This window comes from Ricinus communis, chromosome 6 (assembly GCF_019578655.1).
Source record: "Ricinus communis isolate WT05 ecotype wild-type chromosome 6, ASM1957865v1, whole genome shotgun sequence".
Classification (NCBI taxonomy): Eukaryota; Viridiplantae; Streptophyta; class Magnoliopsida; order Malpighiales; family Euphorbiaceae; genus Ricinus; species Ricinus communis.
In genome coordinates, this window is record NC_063261.1 from 21811227 (window position 1) to 21826148 (window position 14922).

General features: G+C 29.1%; 2 protein-coding genes across 3 annotated transcripts; both read right to left on the bottom strand.

Moving 5' to 3' along the window:
* Window positions 1-3282: 3282 nt before the first annotated feature.
* Window positions 3283-6495, bottom strand: LOC8265363 (xylan O-acetyltransferase 1). 2 transcript variants are annotated; one of them, XM_015724849.3, is made up of 6 exons: window positions 6390-6495; window positions 5686-6260; window positions 5391-5562; window positions 4661-4860; window positions 4376-4534; window positions 3283-3990 (listed from the first exon to the last, which is right to left on the bottom strand). In XM_015724849.3, exons 2-6 carry the CDS (start codon window positions 6213-6215, stop codon window positions 3642-3644), a joined length of 1410 nt encoding a protein of 469 aa, XP_015580335.1. In that variant the 5' UTR covers window positions 6216-6260; window positions 6390-6495; the 3' UTR covers window positions 3283-3641. The 2 variants fall into 2 exon arrangements, with proteins under 2 accessions (XP_015580335.1, XP_002528302.2); XM_002528256.4 differs by lacking the exon at window positions 6390-6495 and having other exon boundaries at window positions 5686-6323.
* A 3073-nt stretch (window positions 6496-9568) lies between these two features.
* Window positions 9569-13173, bottom strand: LOC8265362 (gibberellin 2-beta-dioxygenase 2). Its single transcript, XM_002528255.4, has 2 exons — window positions 12198-13173; window positions 9569-10213 (listed from the first exon to the last, which is right to left on the bottom strand). Exons 1-2 carry the CDS (start codon window positions 13158-13160, stop codon window positions 9869-9871), a joined length of 1308 nt encoding a protein of 435 aa, XP_002528301.3. The 5' UTR covers window positions 13161-13173; the 3' UTR covers window positions 9569-9868.
* Between the last annotated feature and the right edge of the window lie 1749 nt (window positions 13174-14922).

Sequence of the window (14922 nt, forward strand, 5' to 3'; positions counted from 1 at the left end):
CTACGTATTATTTTCTTCTCACTTAGAGAAAATGAACAACATCAAATTATTAAGACCTTCTTATTAATTAAATATGGGATTTCATACTTTTTAATAATTTTATTTAATTTTAAAATTTTAAAATAAATATTTATATTTTTAATTTATTTTTAAAAATAACTTGCGCTAATAATTTTAAAATTTATAATAAAAAATAATGTGACAAGTTAATTTTATTTATTAAAATTAAAATAAATAATTTAAATAAAAATTATTACATTTAAATATAAAGTGTGTAGAATAATGCATAAATATGAAATTTTTAATGACCATATTGTTACGTTTAGAATAAATTAATTTTACTAATTTATATTTTTTTTAAGCAAGCGCAATCGACTTTTGACATCGTCTATTTTACCTTAAGTTTTTAAAAATTATAATTGAAAAATATTCTTAAAAATAAATTAAAAATACAAATATTATTTTTAAATTATTAAATTATTAAATAAAATTATTATAAAATATAAAATTTAGAATTTAATTAATAATTTAATAAATTAATTACATATTCTTTCTCTCTATAAGTTACAACTGTCATTAAATATATAGTTGAATACATATATATGTAAGAGAAATTATATATTTTATTTTTCTCGTTTGATGTTTCCTTATTTTTCTTGTGCAATTAGTGCACCAAACATAAGGTAGGAAAAAGCAAAAAAAGAAAAATGTAGTGTCTAGCTTGTGTTGAACTCGATTTAAAATTTTATATAAATTTAGTTAAAGACGGTGAATGTTTAAATATATTTTTGATTATTTTTTATTAAATTTTTTACAATTTTAAATAGAGTTTAAATATAAATATATTCAAAATATAAAAATTTAAGTTATATACACAAGTCGTTTTTAACCGAATGATGTACAAATTAAATTGTGAGTTTATGAATATTAGTTTGATTAAATTTAGCTGATTAAGAAAAAATCATTACAAATTATTAAATTTAGCTGATAATAATTTGAACTCTTATGACTGATGAGATTCCAATATTAGTAAATAAATTTTGAATAATCGAATAATTTAGATCAATAAGGAAACATATAATTCAATGAACAAATTTTAGCTCAATAATATTGAAATCATCTTTAGGTAAATCTGACCCAAGAGTAGCCCACAACTCTACTACATTGGTGGTGGCAAGGGAAGGTGGTCCATTGAGATCAGGATCTTCTGTATCCATCTATGCCCTACTTGGCTACTTCATTTCAGCAAGTCAAGGGAGTTCCTGCTCTATCATTCATTTTCCTTTTTTTTTTTTTTTTTTTTAAATCGGTAATGACCGATGATAATAATTTTTACCGGATGTGACTATACGATCGCTCTTTCGCTATAAAATATTTATAGAATCATAATACCAATCTCAAAATTAAATGGAAGAAATACAATTAAAATATAGCCTTATAAAAATCATAAATGCCTCATAAACTGTCCTTTTAGAATTTGTTTTCTGTTGCCAATGTACTTTTGAAATGACAGTTAATTAATGTTTAGGGCATGTTTGGTTCATTGAAAAATGAAATGGAAAAAGATCCCTAGCAAGAAATTGTCTTTTTTCAAATAACTAAATATTTATTTTAGTTGTTTTAATTGTTTTATTACTTAGAAATAAATGTTGCATTCAAATAAAGAAATAACATTATATAAATCTTTTTTCTTTTGTCTTGGCTACAATCCTATTATTCACTTCCTTGGAGTTGGAGTAGGTGCTATTCTTTTACCTTTTGAATTCTGTTGAATGGTTTAGCTTTTATTAATTTTTTTTCTTTGATTAATGATTAGGTTCTTGAAATTTCAAAAAGGGTGTCTTTAAGAATCAAGGTGGCTTTACAAATTGATTAATTATTTCTCTGAATAAAGTCATATTATATAAAAGTCTAAAAATATTACATGTACTTTTAGTGTGCCTTATATAATAATTTATGATATTAAATGATAATTAAACATAATAATTTATATGCTAATCAAATTAAGTTATTAAATTAAATGCTTTAATATAAAATAATACTTGATATAATCTGAAAAATTAGATACCTAAAGTAAATTAGTGACTACATAAAGCCAAAATTTATTTTTGTTTTCTCCATTATGATTTTTCTCCAATAAACAAATTCCAAGTTTATTTAAAAATATGAAAGCTAAAGAAAGCATAAGTAAACCTATAATTAAAACACTAGATAAATACATGTAACCTATAGTCTTTTTAATAGTTTTTTTTTAGATTTTAAAGTTTTAAATTAATCTATCGTAAATATAATAATAACTTATTCTTTATAATATAATATTTATTCAAAAAGCTTAATTATATACATGCAAAGCATGGGCGTAATGCTAGTAAAGTTAATAAGGCTTAAGAGCCGAACTTCTGAACTAAAACACAGCCTATCACTTGATAATATTTGATTTCTGTATATTTATTTATAATCTAAATATTGGAAAAAAGAAATCAGAAAGTGGGCCATAATTCTTTTCAAATATTAATTTTCAAGATTAATAGTTTGCTTTTGACAAAAATAAAAAGATGAATATAAGATATATTGACTCATTGTACCACTTTGTTGGCTAGCATTATAGACAATAAATGAATGAATAATAACTCAAATTTAGTAAACTCAGCTTATTAATAAATAAATTAAGTTCAAAGTATCCAAAATCTCGAATTCAAAATCTTAATCCCGACAATAATTATCTGATCAATCAGAAGCCAAATCTGAATATTTGGTACATCCTTAATTAGGTCAGCCATATAACATAAACTGATACCAACCGTAGTTTGTAGCAGCTGATTTTGTGTTCTGTATGAAACGTGGCTAGGGCTAGGAAACTGAAGAATATAAGATGAGAATCCTGAAGCATTGTACCTCTCCCTAAGCATCCAATTCAATATTTGCCTTCTCCTTTTCTGAGGCAAAGAGTATCTAGAATGTGAAAAATGCCCACAACAATGCTACTTTTACTAAAAGCAATTGCCATTTTCTTAACTTGGTCTTAGAAATGAGGCTATTGATTGTAGTAGCAAGAGATTATTAACATGGCACTAATTCTTGAAAGTCACATTAAGAGATGAGATCATAAATCTTTACTAATTATGCAAGCAATTAAAGTGGGTAGCAACTAGTCTCAAAATGACAAAGACAAGCAAACAATAGAAAAAGCTAAGAAATTAATAGCCAAAGATAGAAATAGAAAATTAGGCTTTTCTTTTCTTTAGAAAATGAAAAATTAAGCTTAAACTAGACAATTATGTATTACATACAAGTTCATATTTACTTTATTAATGTTGTTTCCAGATGTGCATTATACAATTTAAAACAGGTGAATCAACTTGTACATTTCTTTTCCTTTTCTTTTTTTAGCTTTAATTAGGCATCTCTTTTGCCCTCAATTAGCAAGAAAATTCCCACATCTAATAATAAGTTCCCCCACCTTCGTCAAGTAAGAGCTGAATGGATAAAGTTCCAAAACAAAAATTTTGTTTGTGGATGATAGGGAACCTAAAATCTCAAACTATAGCAAGCTAAAAAGATGAAAATTGTGGGAAAATAAACACATTTAAAAATAAAAAATTAAGAAAAAAAAATGATCGCACGTGCAAATATTCTTGCGGTCACGAGCTAGATATAATACGCGTGTAGATAAATTCGTTCCACGTGTCGGGTAACCCCGGAAGACACCAATGGATACAATCTGCGTATGTAGCCGGATCAGCCTGCTGCTCAGGTGTTAGCATCTTGCCTTGGCGGATGGTGTAGACAGAGGTGTGTGCATCTTTTCTATATTCAGATAGGGCAGTGATGTTGATAAAATGGACAGGTATTTTCATGGAGTTAGTCACATTTTGTGCTAGAACAAGTAGCCTACGGTCTGTGCCAACATTCACTCGCTTTGTTGTATTTAGAATTGGAGTAGTTTCCTTGGCACATTTAATTCCATCTGGGTTGTTCCAATCCAAGCTCCTAATGTGGAATAAAATAGAAATTAATCATTTCCAAATGCATATCAAGAATCGAGCAAGGGATATAAAGTGATTAGTGGGTTACCCACCAAATATTAATTAATCAACAAATATGTCATAATCATGCTTAGTGTTCTTAGACCCACTATAAGATCAAGTATCAACCACCAAAAATCACCTAATGTTACCTAATATGAAAAGTTTTGTACTATTGTATCATTATTAAACAATTAAATACATATTTAAAATGTTTTCTATATTTAAAAATAAAAATGAATGAAGTGATTTTTATGTATTGCTCTTCCAATAATAAGGTGTAGTGCTCTCAAAATGAGGAAGAAAAAATTAATTAACTTTATGGTAAGAAATTAAGATATGAACATTACTTGATATGGAGAGGAGACATGCTGCTAAAGAAGACAGTGGTACGATTAGGATCAATGTTTTCATCTACCCACTCGGACCATGTTTTCAGAACTCTCTGATAAGCTACTGGCCTTTCGATCTCATCATATTCTGTGGACCCTTCATCAAACGACCCACGTCTGTTCAATCCAAAAAAAAAAAAAAAGAATTTAATCACATATTAAAATTAACTGATTAACTATAATAATAATAATATATAATAAAGGGTCATATATATATGCATCAATTAAGAAAGTAAGACTTACAGAACTTTCATAGAGAAAGTGTTCATCCACCATATATATGTGTTAAAGATGAGGTAATCCACATCTTTCCAATTGACACCATGTTTGTTGATTGATTCAGGCATGATTATACGGTTCAAGATGCTGTGCATGTTGGGATCATCAGAATTTGATTCCACCAGAAATGGAGCCCAGTAAAACTCCACTGTTGCATTGTAGTCCTACAAGAAAATTACATTAAAAAAAAAAAATTAAAAATCATGCTTTGGGCTCTCTTAAGCAATGAAGGTCCACATATCTGCATTTTATGCTTTGTTGCTTCCTTATAAATATATGTTCATTTATTATTGCTATTATATATCTTTCTTTTTCATGCAAATAAAGGGAGTCCACAAATTATTCATATGTATATATATTAATGTATACTATGTCAATAATAAGAAAATTTGAAAAAGAAAAGAGGCATGTAATTGAGTTATTGCTGCATGGCCACCCACAAATAGTTTGTATATATTAGGTAGCCAATTGGCTTACAAAAAGTTCACCTACAACATTATTTGTTGCAATGACAAAGAAACTTAAATACATTTCTTGATCATTTAATGATACTCATTATCAAGAGAAATATACTTGAAAATTGGAGCAAAATTTGTCCCATAAATTAAAAAAGATTAGGAAAGGTAATCAAGGGAAAATGACATTAGACCTATCAATACATCAATAGAGAAATTAAGGAGTGAAAGAAGAGTACCAAAATTGTGAAAATAGCACGAGATCCTATCTTCTCCCATGTCTTCCTACCAGCAGGAACTACAGATTGAACCAAACAAATCATTGATTCCCATTGATTTCTATTCAAAGAATCTCCAACAAACATAAGCCTTTTGTTCTTCAACTTGTTTAGCAATAGCCTCGCTTTGAATCTTTAAACACAAAAGAAGATAACAAGAACCCAAATCAAGAAAGTATACAGATATGTCAAAAAGAAAAAAGCAAGTGAATAAATTATTCAAGAATGTGTTTGTATGTATGAAATATGTTCTTACTTTGGCAGAGAACAATCTCTAGGCTGCCATTTCCAATTCTGAAACAAAGAATCTTTTCTGCCATTTCTAAGACAAGTCACTTGAGCAGTAAGGAACTCGCATTCATCTTCTTTATACAAAGGACGTGTCTCATTGTCAAAAACCCATTGTCCTGTAAAAAGATCACACTCTTCTGGTGGTAATTCAACATCTTCATCGTCATCTTCCATAATGCCATCGGGCAATTCAATCTTCTGCTCATGATATTCTTGAGTAGTAGTTGATTCTTGATCATCATGATGAGAGCCATCTATATGAGGTTCCTCTAGTGAAGTTCTCGAATCCATATGATCATTCTTGATAGGTTCTTGAAATGGGATTTCTTGGTTTGAAGTGTTTTCTTGATCAATCTCTTGAGATTTAGGCCAGGAAAATGGGAATTCAGCGATGGACTTAACGTCTTCATTGTACATGAAAACACCAAAAAGAAAGACGGAAAAAACAACAACAAACACAGAAAGATTGTTGTTTTTCTTGTAATTATGTTTCATGGCTACTGAGACTGAAGAGAGAAGAGGTGTTTTTCTTCTATATAGCTGCATGAGAATAGAAAAATTACAAATGGTGATGGGAGAAAACAATGTGGAGACATGGAAAATATAGAGAAACAATTGAGCAAAGATAAAGAAAGAGACAATTAAGAGAGAGAAAGAGATATCACTTACAAAAAAGAATTGTTAGTTCAATAAGGGATTTGGTGAGATGGTTTTTTCTTCAAGAAACTGCAGGTTAGGCTTCTGGTGGAGGGAGAGTTGTCTCTCTCATGTTTTTCAAGTTTATATATTTATATTATAATATAATCTTCTTCCTTTAATAACTACTACATTTATATTTTCAAGAGGAGTGATTTCAAAGTTTTAATTGCCTGAGTTGGTCTTAGTCCAAGAAAATGTTAGGCCAAAAAAGGAGGTGGTTGATGATGGCCATGGAGTATTATGGTAGAGCAGATGTTATTTTCTGTTAGATTCTGGTACACAACAGAAACAAAAAAAGGGTACTTTAGGGATAAACTTAATTAAGTACCCCCTGTTAGCTATAATAATGTAAGTATTTATAAAGTATAGCATATGAAAAGGAGTATATGATAGTTAATCAATCTAAAGTATGTTTATCAAAAGTGGGTCTTACATGGACACATAAAATATCAAGTTCCCTATAAATTTAATCCCCAGGTTTTTTTTTTTTTTTTTTTGGTGGTTTTGATAGGTTAAGTAAATTTACATAAAGGTGGGGTTACATGAATGATGGCTCAATAGAATCCCTTTTAAATTATGATCATCTATTCATCACAAAAAAAAAAAAAAAAAAAAAAGAAAAATTCTAAGTTACACATATCTCTATAAAATTATTTAAAATTAAAAAAAATATATATTTAATCATGAAATTTATGAACTATTTATTTTTAAATTATCGACTCAATCAGTAGTAATAGTCGATAAAATCACATACGAAATAAGTAATATATGACGCTAGAGTTAAAACAAAGACGGATAAATTAATTTTAATTTTTTAAAATTTAAAAAAATAGAGTGTAACTAATAATTTTTTATAATTCTTAACACTAGTAGAAGTATCTATAATTGAACAAAAGTGGTCTTAAGTAAGTTCAAAGCTGAAGTAATTAGCTCCAGAGTACTGTGTCAGCACCACTCTCACCATGCCTCATTTAATTCAACCATGGATGAACCTACAAAAAAGACTAACACCACCAATCAGAAGCCCTATTCCTGGGAACAATATGCATTGGTTATCCTAGGCAAAAATCGCTCAACTACCTATATGCATTGGCTTTTTTAAGGAAAACCCTAATTCTTTTCATCTCAATTTCTTATTTTTGTCCGACTGTTTATCTTACAGGACCTAATTTTGGATCCTAAACTACATTACTTTTCAATCAAATTAGGGAATGGATTTGATCCAGTGCATAAAAGTTAATCCATGATGAATTAAACTAAAAGAAATATTTTTGTTGTTTAAAAACAATAACAAGAATTCTTGTTTCCATGTCCTTCATACCCCATTTGCATGTCTGTTTGCTGCACAAGTATAATTATGTCTGTTCTTTTTATGTGGGGTAAACGCCAAAAGAGTTGGAGAAGAAGCAGCTGAACAGGTAAACATAAATTCTCCTTGGATATAATTAACAAATTAATTAAGTAGATTCCTGACCTAATCAAACCAAAAATGATCATTACAAAAGGACGACATGAGCTAATAATTTAAGCAGAAAAACACAACTAAATTGGTTTAAACCATGTAAATCATTTCATTTACTAAGCTTTATTCTTCTTGAAACACTCAAAAATTAGATAGCAAGTTCTCTATGGAGCATTTACTACAAATAAATCGACCTAGTTAGCTCTATATTAGATGAAAATTAAGAAAATTTCAAGTTTAAGTTTAGGTTTTCTTGTCATTATCCATCAAATTTAGTGGAAGTGTGTATCACTATTATTGAAAAGTAAATTACTTCCTAGGACGATTAGAGCTCTAATAAGTTTAAAAAGAAATATTATTATGGGGAATTTTGGGACTTGACCGTATCCATTACTACATATATTTCAAACAAAGAAAGAAGAAGTAATTAAGGAACTTGACTTGAGTACTTAACAATTTACCTTGTTACCTCATTTTGAGGCATTTACTTGTTAATTAAACAATTAATCTTATAGCAATATAGAATTGAATTATATGGTATGACTATATCAATCAAAATAATGAAGGTCGGCTCGTCAAAAACTTACCTAATTATCACTTCAAATGTCAATGTTCAAAGTAGGTGCAAAAAAAAAAAAGAATTTATGATATTTCCATAAATATACAAAAATTATAGTGAAACACTATAAAACCTCTACACTTAAATTAATTTTGACGAGTAGGATTTGATCTTTCTTTGTCTCCAACAACTACCCAATATGTGAAGTTTGATGCATCATTAAGGTTCTGCATTAATTAATGATGTTAATTTTGTTTTCAACAATTAATTAAAACCCAAAAGCCAAAAACCAAAAACCAAAAAACCCATATCTATATCATTAGTAACTTTATGCTTGAGAAAAGTAAAGGCTAAGAAAAACCCTTTTCAATATCCATGAGTATAGCAACATTATCATTACAGATACTACTGTGTTTTGTACTTTGCTCACTTTCATGATATCATTTTTATTTCCATTTTTTTTTGGGTTGCTACATTGCTTTCTTTACAAGGTAAGGCAACTATACACACTCCAAGGGTTTCCTTCAAGGAGATGTTAAAGAAAAAAAAATCTATGTTCTGATTGTTTCTTTGCCCTTTCTCCAATTTTTCAGAATCAATTATTTGAAGATAACTTGGCGCCCATAACGATAGGTGCAGCACTATGTGTGAGTATGTGACATACAACAACAACAAGAACAGGATGAAAAGTTGTATTGGATGGAGATGGATAATTATGAAATACACAGTTTGTAAGTCTAAATCAGCCCTAATTATAAGTAGATATATGTAGCTTTTGATTTGAGCTACGTTATGGATGAAAAGCTTATTCAAAAGCTCATATAAATCAACTGAGTGGTGGATGTTTAATTATTTGCTAATAACATATACTAATATATTAACTTAAATTTAGTCAATATTGAAGATGTGATATTCATCACTATGCTATTTGGATGAGAATTGCGATAGTTAAATTTAGTCAAATTTATTTAGAAAAAAAGAAAGTGAATTAGTCGAAATAGACACATAAAAATAACGAAATATTACACTCATAGTTAATATGTATATATAGAGTCGCACAATAGTTTAGACATTTTGCATACATCAAGGTTATTTTTGACTTACTATTTAAATAAATTAAAATTAAAATAAATCAATCAAAATGACTCGTATATAATTTTCTCATGTTAACAAAAAAAATAAAATAAAAAATTCTTAAGAAATGGGCTATAGTATTATACCCAATTTCAGGCTCAAAAGGATTGGGCATCTGTTATCTCACTTAAAATACAAACCATAGATTAAAATATATCCCTTCAACAGTTTGAACAAAATGGACAAAGGGAAAGAAAGAAACAAACAACCAAAACAAACTAAAATGGAATACAACAGTAATAAAGTCATAAATAAAAGAACAAAAAAATTGAGAAATGGATCAGATGTAAAAATCTACCTACATATGCGGTATTTATCAAGTGGGTCCTTGAAGATGAAAGGTTCATGGTAAACTCTCCAAGCATAGTCCTCAAATGAAAATGAATTGAACATTCTCTTTTCCTTCTTTACAACATTCTTTCCATCTTTTTCGTCTTCTTCTTCTTCTTCTTCTTCTTCTTCTCTAACTTCATCATCAGCACTGTTGTGGGTATCTAGTTCAGGAAGCAGGGGAGATATGGTAGTTTCTGTAGGAAGAGTTAAAAGTAATGTCATTGTTATGCAGCTTGAATCTTTCCCATCTCCCATACATGGCAGTGGTCTTCCTCTTACTCTCTTCAATTTCCCATTGCTCCAAACCTATCAATTTGTTCATATAGCAGTTAGCCAACGATGAAAATCAATGATATTCCATGCACAGATTACACTTTTTATTTATTTGTTCTTTTCAAAATACTTCAAGGGTTTTTCCAAAATACTTCAGACAAATCAAATTTGTAAAAGAACACTGTAAGGCCAAACAGAACCAAACCGAACACTAATCCAATTTGAATCACATTAAAAAATAGATGTTAACTTACATTTGATGGGAATAACATTTAATTTTGGTCGTGCCAAAAACAAACTCTCAACCTTAAATGCTTTCCTACTACATATTAGAATGATAAACATGAAGATATCCAAAAGCTGACTAATTAAAAATGGAATACCGTTAAATTATTGGGCCATTAGCTTAGAACCAAAGCATGAGGCTGGGCTGCTTCACGTGACCCACTCTAGTCGGAGGTAATCTTCTCGGAACTTTTAAAAATATCCTAAAATCTTTTCTTTTCAAAAAATACCATTTCTCTAACTTTTTTTTTTCAAATTTACAGTGGTTATTTTTCAAATCTTTTTTATTTGTTTTTCAGTTGACAACAAAAACTGTATTTTTGAAAAAAAAAAAAATTAAACTATATTTTTAATATTTTAACACAGTATAGATAAAAATAATATTGATATCTGATAAAAAATAAAATATAAATATTTTATAATTTTTTCTAAACTTTTTCGTGCTTCAAATGCTGAAATGCTAAGTCAATAGCTGAGTGTCCACTTGAGCTAGAGCCGAGTTTACATTTGACATCTAAGTCAAGTAGGAAAAATATTTGCTTTCAAAGTGTGAGACCTCAAATTCAAGTTTTTTTTTTCTTTGCGCTAAATATTATTTTTATATTTATGGCGAATGTAAAGAGATAATTATTTCCATTACATATTATATAGCCGGTTGACCCTCTAATAATATAAAACAAATAGTCTGAGTTTATATTTTATGATGAAATTCATCACCCCTTCAAACCAAACAAAATAATATCCAAAGGAAAATAAAATAGTAATAGTAATAACAATAAAAAGAAAAACATAAAAATGAAATATTTAAACCCTTCATGTGTTTCATATTCTTCTAGTCATTTGATTTAATATTTATTTATTTTATTAATGTCACATCATCCTCAAAGAAACTTACAAAACAAATAAATGAATAAACCAGCTAAATTTTAATTATGAAATAATATTTGATTAAAATTATATGATGTTTATACATTGCTTAGTCAAAGAAAAACCCCTACTCCGGTTAGACAGCCGGGCCAAACTTTTCCAAAGATAGATTATGCCAACGCAACATACATCATTGGCACAAAAATTCAAACTTGGGTCCTTTTGTGACATTCAAGGTGGTGGAACCCAAAAGTTCGAGCTATATATGCCAGGTTTTGATCCCCCTTTAGCTTAAGTGGGATCCAGTTGGATCCATTTAGATAATAGCTTCAAATATTCATAAAATAATAATAAGAGATTGTCAATAGTTAGTTTCTTTTTTTTTGTTTTTTGCCACTATTTTTTCTCAAACCCAAGTTTGGAAATAAGTTTTCTTGGTAGGATATATTTTAAACTTCTTTCATTTTCTCTTACAATTTCATATATTTTCTCTTTTATGTTTATTATTCTTACAACTTCAATGATCACAATTTAAGATAATTAAATAATTATGTCAATGATTTGGAAGGTGTTAAGTTAGGACTTTTTATTTTTGCTTTAGCTGTTTCTTTTGAGCTTGAGTTTGTTATAATCTTTCATTAAAGAATTAAATTTGATCAAAATCATTAACAATAATCAATTAATAATATCTCAATTTGAGATACGTATCTAAATTTCAGCAAGTTCGAGTGGTTCCTCCGACTTAAAACATACAATTAGTTGTGGTTTAAGTGATGAAAATCGTTTTTGTATAGTAAATGTGCTAACCATTTAAACTAAAAAGCAAAGGTGATAGAAATAGAGCAAAAAAGTAAATAAAACTCACTTGAGCAATATCCCCAACAGTAACCAAAACCGAGTCCACTTGAGGCACAACAGCAACCCAACCCGAATCCGCCAACAACCAATACTTTCTGCTCCGAATTTCATACTGTAACCCAACAACGTATGGATAAAACCCACCCGAGATATGATCGGGTTTATCCCCGTATGAGCCTTCATGCACTGACATCATTGAAGAGAGACGGGTCGGATATGCTTTAAACGGGTTCTCAAACCCAACTGCTTTAGAAAGCATTTCCATTGCCTCTAACCCCAGTTTCTCTAAACCCCGAGTTAATTCACGTAGAGAAGATAAGCTCAACTCGGTTGGCAACTCGGTAGAGGCAGAACAATCACCATCCAGCCAAAACGACTCACCGTTTCCCTCCTCATCGTCGTCGTTGAAACCCAACGGCCAGTTTTTAGGAAAATAAGATTCTTTTTTATCTTTAGCGAGTTTGAAAAGAGAGAGTGACTCTACCTCAGCTGAGTTGGCGAGATGAGAAGGTATGTTATGTTTGTGGAGTTGAAAGAAACCGTGTTGAGAACAAGCAGAGAGGAGATGATCAGCGGAGGTCTGATCAGATAGAGAGATTAGAGGAGGAGAAGTGGTGGAAAGGGAGGATGAGCCGCGGCGAGTAGGAAGAGAGAGGTTGGGAGGTAGACGGTGGAGGAGATGAGTGAGGGCGTCTATAGTGGCGGAAGAGGAGGTTAGGTGGTGGTGGGTATTTAGTTGAGATGATGGTGTTGGCGGTGGAGCTGAGGTGGTGGAGGAGTAAACGTTTGGTGGCAGATGGTGGTGGCGTTGATTGTGAGTTGAGGAAGCCATGAGAATATGAAAGCAAAAGAGACAGTTAAGAGTAATAATAGCTCTGTGCTGTGCAGTATATATGTAAAGTAGCCCTGCGTGCGGGTGCAGACCAACCGAGTTGAAGCCGAGATTTGGCTTGACCGGTTTATTATCCATTAATAAAAAAATTAACTTAATATTTAATTTAAATGAGTTTAATAATATGATAAATTAAGAGTTAATTACTCAATTCATATGTTCAAAAGGTAAATTATTCATTACAACAATTATAACGCATTTATAACTTTATCCATTAAACTATTATAAGTAAAAATATATAAATATTATATTCAAACATCAAATATTAATTTTTATAATTTATGAGTTTATGTAACAAATTGGTTTATGAATCCAGATTTATTTAATTTTAGCTTAAAACAATTATTAAATAAAATCAAATGAGTTTTTATTAAACTAGTCCTCCATGTTGGGCACAATTTTAGTTCGTGGTGAATGTGAGTTTGTTTGTTCCTATTTGTAATTACTCATGATAAGTATAATTGTTAGTCTAAATGGGTTTTATCGAATTATTTTGATCATTATCATATAAAATAATTTCTTAATATACATTAAATTTAAATTTCATATTTATGCATGATAACGAATTAATAAAAAAATACATAGATAATACATGATTTTTATTTAAATAGAAAAAGAAAATATACAAGTCGCAGCATATCGCTATTCATAATTATCACATTTAAAAATTAGTGAATAAATTTTCCTTTTCAACAATCATAAATATTGAAAGATAATGTTTGGATTTAAAATATTATTTAAATGAATATATACATATATATACATATTGGAGTTAAATCTATGGATATGAAGATGATTATTTCTAATAAGTTAATAAGTCAAATTACAAATTCTAGATCGTATGCATAATTAAATGCCACTTGTATCTTACAAGTCAGTCAATATTTTATCTCTTAAGAATAAGACATTCACATGTATACAAGTTCATTAGCAAAATGTGTCTCCATAGCACTCTTATTTGTTGATTATATCATGGTTTCTAATCATATTTGGTAATTCTCCAATTCCTTTTCCTATTTTTTTCATTTTCTTAAAATTTAACAGCATTAATATCGATAGTGGTGACTTGGCAATTGATTTTTGTTCGTGAAAACTATATATATAAGAATTTTATATTTTTCTGTCGTAAATAGTTTTTCTTTTAAATATTTATTAATAGTAAAAAAATAAAATACAATAAAAATTAATTTTCATATATTTAACTTTATTTAGTCGGTGAAAAGACCAATTAATCAGAATCTGAAATAAGCAGTTTTTTTTTTTAATTAGTGTCCCATTATTAAGAAGCTTAAACTATAAATTCTTAACAATTTAAAAATCTAATTATGCTTAAAAATAATTCAAAGATTAATCCGCTTGTCACATTAAAATTAGGTTAAAAATCTTGTTCTAAAAATAATATTTACATAACGGTTGGAGCAGGTAGGAGCAGCGATTGTTAATGCTAAGCAGTGGCAAACTGTTGGCTTGTTGTATGGAAAGCAGTGTGCCTCTGCTGGTAGGACCAGGTTCGGGCTTACAAGAAAAGGATGCTGCCTCTTTTTCTTTTTCCTTTTTCTTTTTTTAAATTTTAATTTGGTGTCTCTTATCGAGGCAATATATTTATAATATATATATGGTAATGCTCGTAAATATTAGCAAATTATATAATTAAGGATCTGTGTATTACCGAAATTAATTATATAATAATGTGAGGAATGATATAATCTTGCTAAGCTTTCGAAAAGAGGAGACAACGAGTCATGGGCAACACTAATCTTTTAATATATTATTATTTTATTCGAAACATATAATCAATAATAAATTATGCGACAAAATGTAATCAAATTCTTCTTTTTTT

Coding starts and splice junctions, on each gene's coding strand:
- LOC8265362 (XM_002528255.4), bottom strand. CDS start 13,160: ATGGATAATAAACCGGTCAAGCCAAATCTCGGCTTCAACTCGGTTGGT. Junction 10,214..12,197: donor CTGTTGGGGATATTGCTCAA/GTGAGTTTTATT, acceptor ACAAATTGATAG/GTTTGGAGCAATGGGAAATT.
- LOC8265363 (XM_002528256.4), bottom strand. CDS start 6,266: ATGCAGCTATATAGAAGAAAAACACCTCTTCTCTCTTCAGTCTCAGTA. Junction 5,563..5,685: donor AGAGATTGTTCTCTGCCAAA/GTAAGAACATAT, acceptor TTGTGTTTAAAG/ATTCAAAGCGAGGCTATTGC. Junction 4,535..4,660: donor ACTTTCTCTATGAAAGTTCT/GTAAGTCTTACT, acceptor TGGATTGAACAG/ACGTGGGTCGTTTGATGAAG.